We start from the raw sequence: 19,477 nt of genomic DNA, 5'->3' as shown, positions 1-19,477 counted from the left end.
AAACCAGACTACAGTATTCAAAGATGCTATACCGGTCATATGGCAGGGGGGAAATTTTGGTACCTCAGTTTCACTGTGAACTGCACTCCGGTCTTCAGAACCAACGGCCTCTGAGGATGAGTTGGCATGCATGGCTGCCTTTCAACCACAAAGGAACTGCATGAAAAATGCATTTTTGATCAATATAAACAGTCAAACAAAGTACAAAATTTTGCCTAATTTTATTTCAGCATTTTCTACCACTTGTTTGTGCTTCCAGCTTAGCTGAAGAGGCCTCTGCTGGGCTACGGTATGAGCCTTCATTTACATCCATTCCCATTTTTCTTCCAGAACTCAATACAATTGCAGCCCGGGTCTTGTCAGTAGATGTCACCACTGAGCACAGGAATTCCATACCTATAGGTAGGTATGGAAGGGACTATACATGTTACTTCTGCAACATCCCATCCCTATTAAGGGGCAATTTGGCTGTGCTGCATATCTGTCAAATATTTTAGGTGCTCTCCCCAACACATCTATTCACAAACATGCTTAATAAGGGCAATTCTATAAAAGGGATGCTATCTGGATCTTATTCTATACAGGTAAGTAGTACCTAAGTAATTTGTACTCTGCTCAGAAAGTTCTCTAATAGGCGGTATAACAAGTTTTAAATAGACTTGAAACTTAAAGCTTAACACACCTTAGTGAATAAAGTTTTATGAGTGTGATCACACAGCAAGAAAAACTCATCCAGAAAGGAGCATGTCTCACAGAATTCTGACACACCGAGCACAGAAAGAAAACATCAAACAGAGTATTATAGCCTTTGGTTAACTATAAATAGTCCATAGGCCTCTAGAACCACCAAAGGGCTACCTTTGTATTAGCTGTCGGAAGAGGCCATTGGTTCGGTCCTGCAAGCTCTGCTTATTTTGGGTGACAGGATCTTGATCATACGTGAATTTCTGTTCCAGTTCTTCTAGTTTTTTGAGCTGCTGACGAACCTGCTGTAAACTCTCAGCAACAATGGTGAACCTGCCATGACAAATTACAGAACTCATTTAAAAAAAAAAAAAAAAAGAGCATGGAGAGGGTGGTAGATGCTTGGAATGCCCTCCCACAGGAGATGAAAATGGTAACGGAATTTAAAAAATCTGTGAAATAAACAGAAAGAATTCCTATATGAAAAGAGAATGAAAGCAAAACAAACCTAGTGGTGCTTAGCTGCCAATCGTATTTGGGAAATAAGGTCAGACATCTAGGGTCTGTGCCTCGATTATGGCTAGACATATCTGATTGGACTGGAGTACTGTTTCAATGGCAACTCCAGTAGTTGGGGGACAAGGCTAAGGCTGGGTAGACAGTTTATACCCCAATAATGACAGATCAAGTTTGCATACTGTACGTTATATTGCATCATACCACATGCCATGAGTTTATCTTGTTGGGAAGACTGGAGGGACTGTGCAGGCCTATATCTGCTGTCATCTACTAGCATTGCAAGTGACAACACTAAAAAAAATATAGAAGACATTTCTCCTCCAGTTTCTTTCTCTAGTTTTTGGTGGAATTCCTTGTGTCATATGTATAAAATGGAAAGAACATTAGCCACTCAGAAAGGGAATTTCAAGAAATTTCAGGAGACTTGGGAGCCATTAGCAAAATATTGTAATGTCTAATTATTGTTTTCCCCTTTTAAAAATGCACATCTGGGAGGGGGGAGGAGGGGGGGGATCTGGTATGATAATGAATTTTGGTATATTGATATGAGGGTTCACGATAAGACATTTTACGTGTTGGACATTGTGATTGATTAGGGGGGAGGGGGGATTAATTCTGAAATGGATATTAATAGAATATTAAGTCTGGTATTTGAGTATAAAATGTTGTATTTACTGTTACACTTATTGTAAGTTTTGAAAATAATAAAGAATTGGAAAAAAAAAAGAAGACATTTCTCTGTCATTTACATTCATATCTCCAGCTCCTGGATATTCTCTCACACACCTCAAAGCTTTATGGTGTCACAGTCAATGTAGACTTAACCAATCCCAAATAAATGGCTGGTGGGAGCTTTTCATGCCTATCTAATCCTATAGCAGATTAGGCCCTTGTTATAGGTAACACTGCAAATTAAAGATATTCAAATTCTGATCAAAGGATGATTTTTTTGGGGGGAAGCAGCAGGAAAACTAAGTCCAAATGGAAACCTCAAGAAGGAAGGTCTCAAAAAGGATTGGAAGTTTATGTGGGTCTACTGCATTAACTAAGCAGAATTTTATGGCCATATCACCAGAGCCACTAGCATGTTCTACACCAGTAGTGCCCAAGAGTTAATCTACATTATGCCTTCCAAAGCCCAGTTCATAGCCTGGGAAGCTTCTGAAGCTGGTCCTAGGCCCTCTGTGGTGGTAGCGATGACAGCAGCCGGGTCTGCAATCACATAACTAGGACGGAGGCTTTGTGTTCTCAGTTTCTGTGCAAAGGTGGAGCCTTTGAGTACACGATGGATCAATTGCTGCAGTCAATAGTCCCAGAAGCTTTCAAACAGATATGATTTGGGGTGGGGAGAAGTCATGGCTGACACTCCACATCATCTGTAATCCCTAGTTATTTTCAACCTATCTTTTCAAAGTGGTCCACTATTAAAAATAACAAAGAACCACAGATCCACATTTTAGGAGCATGTCTTAATCATGAACATGGTGTAGACTGTAGACCAAAAGTCTGATGGAGTAGTCCTTTGATACACTCAGCTAATAATATCTGAGGACACCACTAGCACAAGATGACTCAAAAAGCAGTGGTGATCCCAAACAGAATCGCATCATCAGTAGCTGTGGTCACAGAAATAGAACTGCTCTTCATCATTCTGGACCTCCACTGATCTAAACCCAGTGGTAGCACCTGTGTGGACTTCCTGTTAGACTGGAAATCCATGTAAAGTACTGAGGTCTGTGAGCCCACACTGACATATCCTGTGTTGACTGTTGCCTGCATGCTTTGTACATGGGAAGAAGGAAGAGGTGGATTAGGAAAGAGAGGGGAGTGGAGTGAAGAATGCTCTTTTGTTTACATCACCATCATCTGGTGCCATGTTAAATGTTAAAATGGGATCATACTGGATAAAAAGCGCCCTGCCACATTACAGCAGTTCAGTTCCTCTTTTAGCATGGCTAGAAATTCCCAGTTGATGAATACCTTTAACGTGAACTTGGGGTAAGCAGGACTCTTACCAGTTCTGAAGCTGATCAAGGCATGCGTTGGGTGGGCCTCCGATGCAAGCGATCTGTTGTCTGAGTTTCCAATCCACCAGTTCCTCATTAATTAAAGCACTCTGAGTCAGGTCCATTTTGCTCAATAACACTGCTATTTTGTGCACCACTTCCTGTGGATAACACCACACCATTACTGTCTTATATCAAACTGCCTTTTTTAAATTAAAAAAAAAAGACACACGAGTTCACCCAACTTATCAGAAAATGTTAGTGACAAAAAGGTTTTGGAGAATGGCACAGCCACAGTAGCCTACAAAGATATGTGCACACATCAAAGCTCAGTCCTGCCAGTAGGTTTTATTCCCACACACAAAACAATGGCCAATCAGTGACTTCCTTAGATTCCTTCCTAAGGAAGTCCCTGATTAGCTCAGGCATCTCAGGACCCTCCCAAAAGAGGAGCCTGAGCCAATCAGGGCCTTAGGCCCCTCCCCGTGCATCACATGATACACTAAGGCCGCATTACGAAGCAGGAGGCTGGAGGAGCAGGAGGGACTGAGCACCCCTCCTGATTCCAACTTTTAAAGGTATGGGGAGGGGAGGAGGCATCCGGGTCCGGTGGCAGGAGGGAATGGGTATTACTCCTGCCGTTTGGGGGGGAAGGAGAGGGGCCGATGGCAGGAGGGAGTGGGCATCCCTCCTACCATATTTTTAAGCGCGGGTGTTTGGTGGGCGGGCGGACAGGGGGAGTATTCAGCCTGCCAGGTGAGGAGGAGGCCGATGGCAGGAGGGAATGGGCATTTTTAAATGTGGTGTGGGTCGCGGGAGGGGGTGGTTTTATGACAGGTCTGCCTGTCTTTTATTAAATTTCTTTTTATTGGGTTAGATATTTTACACGTGTAACACACAAAATATCTGTGCCATGGAAAAAAAATGAATTAAAAAAAAAACAGGCAGACCTGTCAAAAAACCGGCAACAGTCGGGTTTTAGGATAGTAAAACCCAATTTAAAATAGCCAAGCAAATGTTAGTGAATCAATCGTTTGGCTATTTTGCATAGGGTTTTACTAATTTGCATGGGTTGGATCAGATTGGACAACATGCAGTGGGCCATTTAGTGAAATCGGGGTGGGTAGCAGAGATCATCGCTAAACCTGTGAAAACAGGTTTAGCGACAATCACTGACTTTAGCTTCGAGGTAAAATAACATTATTCGCCGATGACGCCAAACTGAGTAATGTAGTGGGCAAATGCACAACAGACGAAGATTCAGTGCCCGACAACATGATGCACGACCTACTCCTACTGGAGCGATGGTCTAGGACATGGCAACTCAACTTCAATGCCAAAAAATGCAAAGTTATGCACCTGGGCAGCCAGAATCCATGCAAGTCTTATACCCTTAATGGCGAGATCCTAGCAAAAACGGTAGCAGAACGAGACTTGGGGGTAATCGTCAGTGAGGACATGAAGTCTGCCAATCAAGTGGAGCAGGCTTCGTCCAAGGCAAGACAAATCATGGGCTGCATGCGAAAGGGTTTCGTCAGTCGTAAGGCGGAAGTCATTATGCCATTGTATAGATCCATGGTGAGGCCCCACCTGGAATACTGTGTGCAATTCTGGAGGCCGCATTATCGCAAGGATGTGCTGAGACTGGAGTCGGTGCAAAGAATGGCCACCCGGATGGTCTCGGGACTCAAGGATCTACCATACGAAAAACAGCTTGACAAATTACAGCTATACTCGCTCGAGGAGCGCAGAGAGAGGGGGGACATGATCGAGACGTTCAAGTATCTTACAGGCTGCATCGAGGCGGAGGAAGATATCTTCTTTTTCAAGGGTCCCACGACAACAAGAGGGCATCCATTGAAAATCAGGGGCGGGAAACTACGAGGTGACACCAGGAAATTATTTTTCACTGAAAGAGTGGTTGATCGCTGGAATAGTCTTCCACTACAGGTGATTGAGGCCAGCAGCGTGCCTGATTTTAAGGCCAAATGGGATCGGCACATGGGATCTATTCACAGGGCAAAGGTAGGGGAGGGACATTAAGGTGGGCAGACTAGATGGGCCGTGGGCCCTTATCTGCCGTCTATTTCTATGTTTCTATGTAGTGAATCTAGCCCAGACATAGGCAAACTACGGCCCACGAGCCATATCCGGCCAGTGGGCCAGCTGAACCTCACCAACCACGAGCCCTACATACCTCCCTCCAGAGCAGCGTCGGGCCGGCAGCACTCTAACAGGCTGCATCACGGCCTTCTCTCGTTGGGGAATTCCCTCTGCCGCATCACTGATGATGTCATCAGTAACGCGGCACATGGAAGGCTCTGATGAGAGAAGACCACGAAGCAGCCTATTTAGAGTGCTACCGGCCCAACACTGCTCTGGAGTGAGGTATGTAGGGATTGCGGTCGGCAAAGTTCAGATGGGAGGGAAGGATGGAGGGTCAGCGGGGTTTCAGCTGCGTAGCGGGGGCAGGTGATCAAGGGATGGGAGGAAGGAAGGGAAGGACAGAAGCTGGGCAAGGGTTCTGCTGCACGAGGGATGGGAGGGAAGGATGGAACCTGGGCAAGGGTTTTGCTGCACGAGGGATGGGAGGGAGAGAAGGATGGAAGCTGGGCAAGGATTCTGCACGAGGGATGGGAGGGAAGGATGGAAGCTGGGCAAGGGTCTGCTGCACGAGGGATGGGAGGAACGAGAAGGATGGAAGCTGGGCAAGGGTTCTGCTGCACAGGCGGATGGGAGGGATGGAGGGATGGAAGCTGGGCAAGGGTTCTGCTGCACAGGCGGATGGAGGGATGGAAGCTGGGCAAGGGTTCTGCTGCACAGGCGGATGGGAGGGATGGAAGCTGGGCAAGGGTTCTGCTGCACAGGCGGATGGGAGGGATAGAAAGATGCTTTTGGTCCGTCCCTTCTGTCAAATTTAAGAACCCATTGTGGCCCACGAGTCAAAAAGTTTGCCCACCCCTATCTAGCCCCTTAATTCTATATTACCAAAATCATGGATTTTGTTTTTGCCAGGAAAAGTATCTGTAGAAAAGGCAGGTGTAAATGTCAGTCGGTGTATTTCCCCTAAATGAAATTCCACCCAATAAACAAACCCATTAAATTCAATTACGCAGATCTCTCTTGAAAGAAATAAGTGAACAGTACCTTTCTTTTCATGTCAAGTGATAAATACATATTCTGGATGACAAGTTTTTCCTGTCGCAGCTCATTCATGGCAAGACCATTCGGCTCATGCTCTCGAAGGACAAGAAATAAAATGGTTTCAAGGAAGGATCATCTTTGTGGGTAAAATTACTTTTCAGTTTTATTTAATACCGTGGCTGCTCTCAACATTACCCTTTCTAGTAAAATTTTTCCCTAGAACCGATTTTTTCTGCAAACAAGTCAGATAAATCTGTCAAATATATGGACGATGTCATCCAATGTCAGGGAGATAATGCTACCTAATTACAACTAAAAAAGACTAGAAAACAATTTTGATCATGCACAACTGGTACTGTAAGGCCCCACATCATTCATATTTAATAGCGAATGGAAATAAATTGTTTTTAAACAAAGGAACAGTACTGTGACTAATTTATCCTGCTGCCCATGGAGTACACTTTGCTTCCTCCATGAATAAGAAGATATCAGTCTCATACATGGAGGCACCTAAGTAAGTCTCTTACCCCTCCCCTTCCTTTTACAAAGCCGTGCTGCAACGGCCCCGAAGCCCTATAAATCCCTATGGGTTTCATAAAAGAAGCCCTTAGTCTAATTCTCCTTAAGACAATCCCTCCCCCCCAACAGAGGACTGCATAAAACATTTGACTCTGTTTTTACATAGACTTTTCTTTTAGTACCGACTGTCCAAGCCTAGGATAAGATTATGTGATTGTCCTGTTAGTCCACTTTAAATAAATAAGAAATAAAACAATCTACTTCACTTTAACTTACAGGCAGGTTTATAACACTGTTTTGTATCACAGAATCCATGACACATTACAGAACTCTTTCTTGCCTATGGGCATTTTTAGTTTTACCATATGTAAAATGATTACCGGTTATTTGTTAATGCTATAGCAAAGAAATAAAACTATGTTTCAATTTCAGTTTCAGGTTTTCAAAGGGAGGAAGGGGATGCCCAGACCATTGGCGATCAGAAAAGAGGGGGCTGCTGTACCGCGTGAAGGATGCTGAACGGTAGGGGAGAGGGGAACACACTGCATGGACATGGGTAGGAGAAGGAGAGAAGAGGACACGCTGCATGGACATGGGTAGGAGAGAGAGGGGGAACACGCTGGAAGGAAGTGGAGAGATAGGGGGAGAGGATGGAGAAGCAGATGCTGCATGTTAGTGGGAAGGAGAGAGAGAGGGGAGAAGACTGAAGGAAAATGGGGAGGGGAGAGAGTGGAACAGACGCTGAAGGGAAGTGGGGAGGAGTGAGAGAGAGAGGGAAGCACATACTGGATGGAAGGAGGTGATAAAGAAAAAGAGCACATGCTGGATTGGGGTAAGAGGACAGATTTAGTGAGATACTGGAAGGGGTGAGAGAAAGAGATGGCAAGCTGTAGGTAGACACAATGAAATGGAAATTGAGACCTGGAAAATAAGTAGACAAGAGGTAGAAAACAAATTATGAAGGAAGAGCAGAAAAGAAAAGGAAGGGAGAGGGAGAGGAGGGAAAGATACCAGAGCATTGGGGGTGGGGGAGGAGACAGATACCAGATCTGAAGAGAGGAAAGGAGGACAGAGATGTAAAAACCACCTGAGGGAGGGAGAGACGGAAGGGAAGAAGACAGATGCCAGACCTTGAGGGGAGTGGAGGGAAAAAGATGGGTGCCAGACCAATGGGGCGGGGGAAGAGGGAAAGGAGAGAGAGAGACAGTTTCTGGTAGAGACATAGAAATAGAGTAGATTCCATAAGGAAGTGACAGAGAGAAGGCAGACAGTGGATGGAAGGAAGAGAATGACGAAAAGATGAAGAAAGCAGAAACCAGACAACAAAGGTAGAAAAAAATTTCTATTTCTTTTCTTTTTTGCTTTAGGATAAAGTAGTATTGTAGCTGTGTTCAATATAAAACTATTTGAGGCTTGTGTGGATGGGATCATATGGTTTGCGGGGATGGGGAGCTCGCGGGGACAGGGACAAATTTTTCCCCCGTGTCATTCTCTATCTCAGACCCCCTTCTCTACAATTGTGGCTCTTTGAAAATCTTGGGTCAAACATTTAGGATAAAATGGCTCTTTGCTTTAAAAATGCTTCTGACACCTGCATTAGAATATGTATTGCTTATTTCCTTTAAAAGATGACAAGGACCTGCTATGCTTTGTTTTAAGTCAACATAAAATGCTCCTACTTTGGTTAATGTATCTACCCAGCTAGTCAAGACCTGGCATTTTCCAGTGGCCTTGTCTCTTCAATGCTGTCATCATCTGCTGTCCTAAAGAGGAGGTCTGCTGCCCATAAAGGGGTTGCCACCAGAAGGCAATTCCAAATCAATAAACCAATCAATGGAGGGTTCATGCTTACTTAACTGGGTGTTTTTGTAGTAATGGGTTTAAGTTCTTTATGGAGAAGGAGTTAGCTCTGAATACAGCACTGGCTAGAAATGTATTTGATTATATATAATGTTATGGATGGCTGTTATGCTGGGACCAACTTATCAAGTTGGGTTTGCTGTTAAACAGCTAAGGGCCCCTTTTACAAGCTGCGGTATCAATGCAGCCATGGTAAATACACTGAAACCCATTCAATTCCTATGGGCTTCAGTGCATTTGGCTTTTTTAAAAAGGGCTCTAAATGCAGAAAAATGTCAAACTGGGAGAGTGGAATGGCCAAGGACCAGGCCTTAACTGTTAAAATGGGTCTTTGATGCATTTTAACTTAATACGGCAGATACTATGCAGCAATTAGCTACATGTTTTCTTGTGCAGCTAAAAATAGAGACGTTTACCTGCATAGTGACCTTCCTAAAACTGCTAGGGATGCCTCCAAGTTAGTGCAGATGTTTAGCAATTGCCAAACCTTAATTTTGGCAATTATTTCACAGTAACAACTAAGCCTTACCATACTTTAGTACAACAGGGACTTTTGTGTATTATTGCTATTTTTTTTTTTTCTTGTACTTTGATCAGGAGTGAATTTCCTAACATTTTCATTACTTGGGGATCTTTTTACCAAGCCCTGGTTTACAAAATTGGCCTTAGTGTGCCTTTCCAAGGGTTTCCCCCACACATTAAGGCCATTTTTACCAAAGCCAGAAAATGTCCATGCACAAATGTTATTATTAGCACACATCTATTAAAGCAAAATTACCACAGGAGCATTTACTGACACCTATTTTGTAGGCAGTATGAGCTCACATGGTAATCAATTCCTGTACTAACCAGTTTGCATGTGGTAATGCAGATTCGCTGATTAGTGCATGAATGCTTATTTTCTGTCCCCCACCCAACAAACATTTTAAAATACTTTTAGCACATGGCTGGTTTGTGCAGATTTGAAACACTGCAGGACACCTGAGTGTGTCCTGCGGTAAGCCATTTTTAACTGTTGTAAATGACACTAGAATTTATCACAGTTTGGTGAGAAGGCAGCATTTGTATAAATCAAGGAGGGCTTAATGTGGGAACCAAGCTGTTATGCATTTAGAAAATTTTACATAATGCGTAGAAAATCTTGTTAGATTTTCTGTTGAAGAATCATAAGTAAGGATAAATTTCACTCCCCAACCCCTACCAATAATAGTTTATTTTTCTCACAAGGACTGCAACAATCTCTCACCTCTGCTCTGCAAGGTTTTCTGTTTGAAGTCATATTCATCTTGTATATCTTCCAGGCTCTTAATATCTTGCTCTACTTCCTACAGAAAGGGAAAAAAAAGGAGTACCAGTGGCAAACACAGACCTGCCAGGTTTTGCAGAATTACATCTCAGTACAAACCAAATGCTCACTGCTCTAAATTAAAAAGGCACATGGCAGTAACTTTATATGTGGAAAAAAAAAACTTAAGAAGTTTTTTTATATGTGCAATACAGCTCTTCTAAAGCTCCATTAAGGGATGTCGGGGGGAGGGGGTTGCACATGCCTTTATAAAAAACAACAAAAAAGGCAGCTCATTGCAAGACTACGCTTGCCTAATTATTTGTGATCTGTGCACAGGCAGTCCTTAAAATATAGTTTAGAAGAGCATAGATATTTTAACTGTTTCTTTTCAGGATGACAGTACAATACACTGCAACATCAAGATGAACTCTACAAAACATATGGCCTCAGTTTTAGCAGACAGAATCTTTCCTCCACACAAACAAAATGAGGAAGAAAAATCATATCTATGATCTCAGAATTTTATGCTCAAATCTGTTTTATTATAAACAAAATAGATAATACAAACAACAGAGTCGAGATTAATCAAGAAACATGATCTCAGAATTTTAATCAAATCCTTACCTTCTCTCTAACCTTCTCCAGCCTTGAAACTAAATGTACAGGATGGCCTATGGCCTTGGGTAATTTTATTAAATATGCAAACAGATGTAAATTTGTGCGAGATGAACTTTGAACTATTAGGGATAATTTCTGAGAAATTATTTTATAAAAGGCACAAAGCCCTCCAATGTTGCCTTTTGGACGATTCACATAGATGCCCCTACCCATAACTCCAATTTGTGCTAAAGATCAGAAGGGGAAAAAACCCCACCTAACAATAATAATAAATAAATCTGGGGTCAGAAAATTTCACCCCACTACATTTGTGGAGGGTAATTTTATAACAGGTAAAGGGAGGAATTCATCAAGGGACAGTTGTCCTTAATATGTTTCAAATCAAATGTGAAATCATGCTGTTTTGACTGGACTGGATTTGGCGCAACTGATGATTTCTCCCTATCTTTATATCTGTGCTTTATCTTTTTTTTAGTGAGCTTCTTTCCTATTCACTGATATACTGTAGTTCTGAGCTGTTATTTTTAGTCTGTAAAAACTTTGTTCTGCTTTGATCAGGTAAAATGGTATAATAAGTTACCCCCTCCCCCCCAAAAAAAAATAAAGTATGCAAACGATAGATTTACATCCCAGTGCATGCAAATCTATCTTGTGCATGTTCATTGTGGAAATCTTGACTGACTGAGGGTGTCTCAAGGACTGGGTTGGGAAGCATTAGTTTATAGTCAAAACACGATTAGATCTCAAGCTAAACCTTGAAAAGAAACAAAGATAACCCCACTGAATAAATAACCAGTAAAAACAACATTTTATCTATTTAAGAAAAAGATTTAACAATATGTATCTAGTATGTAAGTGTGAAAAACTGGGCCCTTCATTTAGTAACTGGTGGCACCTCTTTAAAAAGCAACAGTGTCAAAAAAGCATTCCCTGTAATGGCTGATCAAACTCTTAATGTTGTCCTTGAAGAATTCTGCCCTATTCTGTAACACAGAACTATTTCAAGGCTGTGACATACAAAGACTTTCTTGCATGACTATGATTGCTTCAGGTCTTATCACAACATTACGATTTTGATTTTGGTAATCCAATATACAAATTCACTTTTTTCTTTAGCTATTCTGAAGTAGATATACTTGAATGTTTTGTGTCATTGTCTTACCAAATGATCTACATTCAGCTCCTCTTCAGTTCACAGACAGATGGAATGACATTATTCTTTAGAATTTTTAATATATAAGTGAATTCATAGTTCCATATTGATGCCTTCCAGGCCCTAATGCTTCAAATCAACCCTCTTTTGCAACGCTTGATGTGAAAAAACAAACAAACCCCAAACTCAGCAAGTTTCCCCTGGAAAGCAGTTTCTCTGTTGGTCCAGCTAGGTAAGAGGAGGTTTACAACATTTAATCCTCCCTACCCCTCCAGGGGGACCTCTGCTTTTGAACCAGAACTGTGCCTTGCAAAGGTGGACGAAGCCCCACCCCCTGACATCACCAGCCTCAGAAACTACCTCTACAAGAAAGTCAAGGAGTAAGCAGGCCTCTCACACCAGCAGGCCCTAGTCAAAGGGCCATGCCTGTGGACAATAGTAGATTAAGTCACCAGGTTATATGATTTTAAAGCATCAGGATGATGATGGCTCAGGACAGCTTAACTAATTCCAACACTAATGAAAGCTCAACCATCAGCTAAGCATCATTGCATTTATCTAGGGGTTACTTGCCTAGAACTGCCAATTGTGAAAGAACCAACTATCTTTAACTGATCTTATTGTTTTATTGGTTCTCCCTCTTTCTTATCTCCATGGTTCCATTACACATCCTCTTCCTGATGCTAACTCTCCCCAATCTCTTTCCCTATCTCAAACCACTGCATTCCTCAAGACCCCACTACCCACTTTCCAAATTCATCACTTCTTTTTTCACACACTGCACTCCACTGAAACTGCCCTTGCTAAAGTCTCCAATGACTTGTTTCTGGCCAGGTTCAAAGGCTTCTTCATGCTTCTTGATCTATCTGACGATCAACTGTTCATCACCACCTACTCCTTGGTACGCTGTCCTTACTAGGTTTCCAGGGTTCTGTTTTCATCTTGTTTTCTTCCTATCTCTCCCATCGAACTTTTAGTGTATGTAATGGTGGATCCTCCTCTACTGCTATCCTACCATCAATCAGTGTACCTTAAGGGTCTGTCTTGGGACCTCTCCTTTTCTCCATCTATACTCACTCCCTCGGTGAACTGATCGCCTCCCATGGTTTTCAGTATCACCTCTATGCTGATGACACCCAGATCTATCTCTCCACACCAGATATATCTCTACAGGAATCCAGGCCAGAGTCTCAGTCTGCCTGTCCAACATTGCTACCTAGATATTCCATCGCCATCTGAATATGATTAAGACCAAGCTCCTTTCCACTTAAACTCACCTTCCCCCATTCTCTATTTGTGTGGTCACTACTCTTTTTCTCCCTGTCTTGCCAGCTCACAAACTCAGGGTCATCTTTGAATCCTCTTTATTCTTCTTCAGTCAGATCCAACAAAGTGCTAAAACCTGCTGCTTCTTCCTCTATAAAATTACCAAAATTCAACCTCTCCTTTCCAAGTACACTACCAAAACCTTTATACACACTCATCACTTCTCGTTTAGATTACTGCAACTTGATTTCCTCAGGTCTTACACTCAACCTCAGGTCTTACACTCAACCATCTCTCTCCCCTTCAAATACATTCAAAATTCTGCTGCACGACATATATTCCGCCAGAGCCGCAATACTCACATTACTCCTCTCAAGTCATTTTGTTGGCTCCATTTCCAAACACAGTTCAAACTCCTCTTACAAGTGCTTTCACTTTGCAGCCCCTCAATATCTCTCCTCACTTATCTCCCCCTATGCTCCTCCCCTGTGAACGCCATTCATCGGGTAAGTCCCTCTTAACTATATCCTTCTCCTCCACTGCCAACTCCAGACTTCACCCCTTCTTTCTCGCTGCACCAAGTGCCTGAAACAGAGTGCCTGAGTTAATACATCAAGCTCCTTCTCTAGCAGTATTCAAAATCCAAGCTAAAAGCCCACTTTCTCGAGGCTGTTTTCAACTCCTAACTCCCACTTACTTTTTGATACCTATCATTCTCTCTGCAAGAAACTCTCCAACCACTGTCCGTCCTAATTAGATTGTACATTCTTCAGAGCAGGGACAGCCTATTACATATTGAACATAATGCAGGGCTGTGGAGTTGGTAGATAAATCCTTTGACTCCTCAGTTTCTGGTACCCACGACTCAGACTCCAGGTACCCAAAATTGTCTCCGACTCCTCGATTCTAACTCCACAGCCCTGATGCTAAGTATGCCTTTCAGCACTATAGAAATGATAGATAGTAATAGTAAGGTTCCTGAAACAATAACAGAACATGTTCTTAACCTGGGGACTGCCTATATGTACAGTATGTTAATTTATAGGTTAATATATAGTAAACCAATTCTATATACTAAAATTTTTAAATGACACCTTTGTGAACTGAAAGGAAGTTCATTAGCTGATGTTCCTAACAAATACCCAAGGGTTTATTCCACAGAGAAAGTGAGGGGAAGGAGAGGGGGAAAATACCCTTGGACATTAGACCTCTATAATGGAATGGAATGTCTGAGGTTTTGAACATTACTTACTTGAACTTTGTTCTTCAAATCTTTAACTTTCAGATCCATCTCCCGCTGCTTGTCCTGCATCACAGCGTTGTGTGTACTCCCCACCTGATTCTGTCATAGAGAAACAAACAGCATCATTTTGCTTTCAATGGCTAGATTGCCTTTGGGTCATTTTGCCAATATTTGGTCTTATACAAAGTAATATAACAAAAAATGCAAGAAAGGAATGCATAAAGATATTTATATCCTAACACAAAATCTGTTTAATCTGCTTAAGTCAAAAATTGTGAACAGTAGCATCAGCCATCAGAGCTTCAACCTTGACTACTATGGATTATTTTATCTTTCACTAGCATTTATATTTTAATCATCTTTATAAGAGTAAAACCTGAAGCCTGCAGTCACTGATCTCAAACTTACACTAAGGCAGGGGTAGGCAATTTATTTAAAAAAAGGTATGAAAAATCATTATATAAATACCATAGTAGAAGTTAGATTACAACTGAGCTCTTCCAAAGGAATTTGCAATTACTCATTTCATAAATGGGGTATATACTGGTGGTTTTGGTTTTTCTACCTAGGACAGAATTCATACAATTAACAGACTAACTGAACCACCAAGAAGAAGTGGTCAGACTCTTACTAACTATTACATCTGCATGCCAAGAAGAAACGTATGCATTGTCTACAGCAGAGGAAATACCTGCTCAAAACTTCGGGCATTCTCCAATATCTTCCGCTCTTCTTTCAGACAGTTGTTAATGATCATGGCCATATACAAAGGATCTTCCTGAAAATTATCCTAAAGTTATAGCAAAGAGAAAGCTTGTGAAAACAAATGCTGCTTGGTCATGACAGGTCAATAGCACTAAAGCAGAGATAGCCAAAGATTCAAAGAGTACAAATAAATCTGGTTTACAGGAGTTTTGAGATAGCCTGAACGCGCTTTTTCTTAAAGTTTCTACATCTTGATTTTCCTGAAAACCAGAACTGTTTGTATTCCTTCAGATCTCACGTCTCTTCTCCCAATGTTGGTCATCTCTACACTAGATACTGTTTTCTATTCATGGTAATAAAAGTAATTTATATTCTTAAAAGGTAGAAGTCTTCTTAGTCATCATAATTCTGAATTAACAGGAATGAACTAACCCGCTCAGGTTATCCTATCATGGAGTAATAAGCTCACATATGATATGGCAGGTATAAGATTAAAACTAGGCCTTAAATATGTTTATTTTTATGTTTATTATGAAATCTTGATATACTACCTTATCTGGTAAGCATGTCAAGGTGGTTTATAACAAGGTATTAAAAAAGAGAGATTAGGAAAAGAACACAGATAATCCAGATAGGACAGACAGAGGATAAGGGGGAGGGGGGGGTCAAACAATCATTTGAAAGAAAAAAAACCCAAACAAACAAAAGTCAACAAGCCTAAAAGGCCAAACATATTTCCCCAAACCATCCGAAAACAGTAAGAGGCTCATAATCGAAAGAGAAAAACGTCCAGAAACCGGCCTAAATCGGCACTTGGACGATCATCAGTCAAAAATATCCAAGTGCCGATAATCAAACCGGGTTTTGGACGTATTTATAAACGACCTAGGCCTCCATAGTGCCGCTGAAAGACCATAGCTAAATGGGGTGTGTCAGGAGGAGTCTCGAGGGCGGGATTTGGGCAGGCTTAGACTTAGTCATACTGCATGTATAACCGAAAGTTATACAGCATAGGATTGACAGAACTTGGACGTTGTGACTTAGACCATTTAAAACATGGTCTAAGTCATAAAAACCCACCTAAAGTGACCAAATAAGCACTGCAAACACATAATACAGACCCCAACACACTACCCCAGTGATCACCAACCCCCCCACCCCCATAAAAATATTAATCACAACTTGAAAATTGTGCCTCCAGAACATCATCACCTGGCAGTCTGGCATAGGAAAGCCTAGTCATGCTGCACAGAGGAGTCTTAAACCGTCTTGGGGGTGGGTTAGGGACCCATAGAGAGGTGGACCTTAAGCCCCTGTAATCATTGCATTGATATTGAAACATGTGCACTCCCCTATACACCCCAAAACCCTTTTTGTGAAGTTCACAGCAGTGCCCTGTAAGGTACCCCACTATTTAGGTGCCATGTCTGGGTGTTCAGTCCATCACTTTGCAGACCCCTCCCATGTCCAACAGGGCTTGTTCTAGGTGTTTTTGACTTGGACGAAAAGTTGGACAAAAATGTGGTATAAAGATTGACGATTTAGCGGCTTGGACGATCAGGTCAGCAGGACGTATAGTTAGACAAATTTGAAATGAAAAAAAATTTGGATGTATTTTTCAAAAATGTGTCCTAAGCTATTTTTTACTTTGGACGACTTGCGACTTGGACAAAAACAGACGTTTCTTTCGATTATGCCCCTCTAAGTCTTTGAAGATACTTTAAATTTGGAAAAGGGTTACTTGACATGAATATAGAAGTAGGAAATACAGAGATCCTTAAGGAGTGCTAATTGGAATAGAGTAGGTATGGCTTCTAAACTTAAGGAAGCAGCCAAAAAAAGCAAAGGGAAGCTTACTATGAGAAAGACAAGGCACCAAGTCCCTACTAAGAAAGGGCAGAAGGCCTACTCTCTGGTAGTATGGAATTATCTCAACAATTAAACTTCCTAAGGGACAGATACTTTTCACTTTCTCCTCTCAACAATTCTTATCCTCTTAGATAAGGCACAGGCCAAAGAACCAAACCACTCTAAGTACTCAAATATTAACCTAGATTTTTGAGCCAAAAAATTAGGGTCTTGGTTTATATTCGAGTCCTTCCCATCTCAGGCCTCTCTCCGGGCCTACCTTAAGCCCAGCTGGTTCAGTGGTGAGCCAGGGCAAGAGCGATCCTCCTATGCTCCTGTACCATGCAGTCTCACTACTCAAAATGGCTGAGGCGAGGTCCCACATTGTTTGCTATGTTTACTTACTGCTTTTTCATGAAGAGATTTACCCAAAGCAGTTACAATACATTGAATAGTAATCAGGTACTCTTAAGTATTTTCCCTATCTGTCCCTGCAGGCTCACTGTGGTACCTGGGGCAATGGAGGGATTAAGTGACTTGACCAGAATCACAAGGAGCAGGCTGAGATTGAATTTACAACCTCAGGGTGCTGATGCAGCAGCTCTAACCACTAGGACACTCACTCCCACAGTAACCTTGCAAGACTGACGCAAGTTCGGCTTATATTCAAGTCAACCATTTTTCCCCTTTTTTGGAAGGGGGGGAAAAAAAGTTACCTGTTTATATTCAGATGGGTTTCTTTATGCGTATATACAGTATTTTAAAATTAGTTTTCAAATAGGCATCACCAAATATGACTCTAAAATGAGTTCCAACATTAGGCAGACTCAGGTGTACCCTTAAATACACAGACCACCAGATCAAACAAGATTGAACATGTATACTACATGGATTAAGAGGAACACTGTAGAGGCAACAACCCAGTCTAAGAACATAAGAACATAAGCAATGCCTCCGCTGGGTCAGACTTGAGGTCCATCGTGCCCAGCTCACACGGCAGCCCAACAGGTCCAGAACCTGTGCAGTAATCCTCTATCTATACCCCTCAATCCCCTTTTCCAGCAGGAAATTGTCCAATCCTTTCTTGAACCCTAGTACCGTGCTCTGTCTGATCTGGAGATACCAGGGAGACCTGATGTAATAATCACAGACAGACACCAGTATGGCTAGAGCATAAGCCATGTATTGGGATAGAAAAAAAAACTAATGTAGCCATTTAACATTGCCAAGTGTTCAGAGTGTTCTGTTGAAGTTTAAGTTGTACTAAGATATTTTCCTCATGATATCTGAAAACTTATTGCATGCAATATTGTTGCACTCAGACCTTGGTATTTTTCATTTTTAAGGATGGTTACTCCGATGTAGGCAGATACTGAAACATGGCCATGTTGGGTTTTTTCTGTGCCAACAAATCCCTTTTGCTTCAAGTCATAATGGTAATCATTTCTGATTCATTATGTCTGGCTGCCAGGTTGAATCTATTTATGGATTATGCAAAATTTCTACAGGCATTCTTTACACAGAGATGAAACCCAATATTTGTTTGTGCATGTAAGAGAGGTTTACTCTAGTGAAAAGGGCAGGTGGTTCTTTGTTTAAGAAAGAGGTTACTTATAGATGTGCGATTCTCCCCCTCCCTGCTATCCTATTCGTTATTGCAGTTCTACACCCTCTCTGTCTTGTCCTATCAGGAAACTATACTATCTTAATCCTTTCTTTTAGAAATGTAAGCCATCTAGATAGTCCGTCTGTTGGGCGGAATAGTAAATTCTTAATAAACTTGAAAGCCTTTAAACTCCATCAACAGCCTGGTTGCAAATCATGCTTCTGCACCTTCTGCTTAATTTATACATTTTTAAAGAAAACTATTTCAACTCCATAAGATTTTTTTTGTCTACATTAAGAAGGAAGAAAAATGAATCCAAACTCTTCGTTTTCATATATTAAAAAGAGAAACTGTACCTGCAGATTTCGTTTGCTTTTTCGGATGTTGTGTTGTAGCAAAAAGTTATTCTCCAATGCAAAACGGCTGTACTGGTCATCTAGTTGTGAGAGAAGCTCGTGGAATAGCAAGGTCGCAAAGGACACATTGGTGGCAGCATGTTCCCTAGATTAGAAGAGCACATAAGGAATACTGATTGCATACCGACATATCTGAGATGGCTGGACAGAAGATTAAGAACCTGGAAACAGAACTTCTAAAAATTCAGGATTGTAGAGGTCAGAAAACCCAACCTTTGACAAAATATAACAAGCTTTGAAATGGAGGATCTCCAAAAGTGTTCCTTACTAGTACTGCAAATTCCACAATCTGTTGATGTGTTTGAGTGAGAGATATGACTTTTTCTTATGAAAGGCAAGAAGGGATGATTTTTTTTTTTTTTTTGCATGAGACAGGAGGCTTCTTGTGAGTGTTTGAGTAAAACTGAGGCTTGTATTCCGTATATTCAAAAGGCAGCTAAAGTTGGATTGTTTGTGTTGGGGACAGAGATGCTGTCACTTGTGTGGATGTGGCATTTGTGTGTGTATGAAACAGAATGTCTGGTAGGTTGGCATATACTGTACGTTGGGAGTATGTATAAGAAAGGAAATATAAGTGAGAAAGACAGAGAAAGGACAGCAAG

At 41.6% G+C, this 19,477-nt stretch overlaps 1 protein-coding gene across 4 annotated transcripts in view; it reads right to left on the bottom strand.

Moving 5' to 3' along the window:
* The window catches only part of STAT1 (signal transducer and activator of transcription 1), a 140,824-nt gene that overhangs the window by 95,777 nt on the left and 25,570 nt on the right, over positions 1 to 19,477 (bottom strand). For all 4 annotated transcript variants that reach the window (XM_033944995.1, XM_033944996.1, XM_033944997.1 and 1 more), the window contains 8 exons: positions 18,816 to 18,960; positions 14,992 to 15,090; positions 14,310 to 14,399; positions 9,979 to 10,057; positions 6,357 to 6,448; positions 3,219 to 3,370; positions 859 to 1,017; positions 64 to 156 (listed from right to left, as the gene is read on the bottom strand). In XM_033944995.1, coding sequence (XP_033800886.1) covers positions 64 to 156; positions 859 to 1,017; positions 3,219 to 3,370; positions 6,357 to 6,448; positions 9,979 to 10,057; positions 14,310 to 14,399; positions 14,992 to 15,090; positions 18,816 to 18,960 — 909 coding nt within the window. The remainder of the gene's footprint in view (positions 1 to 63; positions 157 to 858; positions 1,018 to 3,218; positions 3,371 to 6,356; positions 6,449 to 9,978; positions 10,058 to 14,309; positions 14,400 to 14,991; positions 15,091 to 18,815; positions 18,961 to 19,477) is intronic.

This window comes from Geotrypetes seraphini, chromosome 5, assembly GCF_902459505.1.
Source record: "Geotrypetes seraphini chromosome 5, aGeoSer1.1, whole genome shotgun sequence".
Lineage (NCBI taxonomy): Eukaryota > Metazoa > Chordata > Amphibia > Gymnophiona > Dermophiidae > Geotrypetes > Geotrypetes seraphini.
The sequence above is the reverse complement of the archived record's forward strand: the minus strand, read 5'-3'. Positions and strand labels throughout refer to the sequence as shown.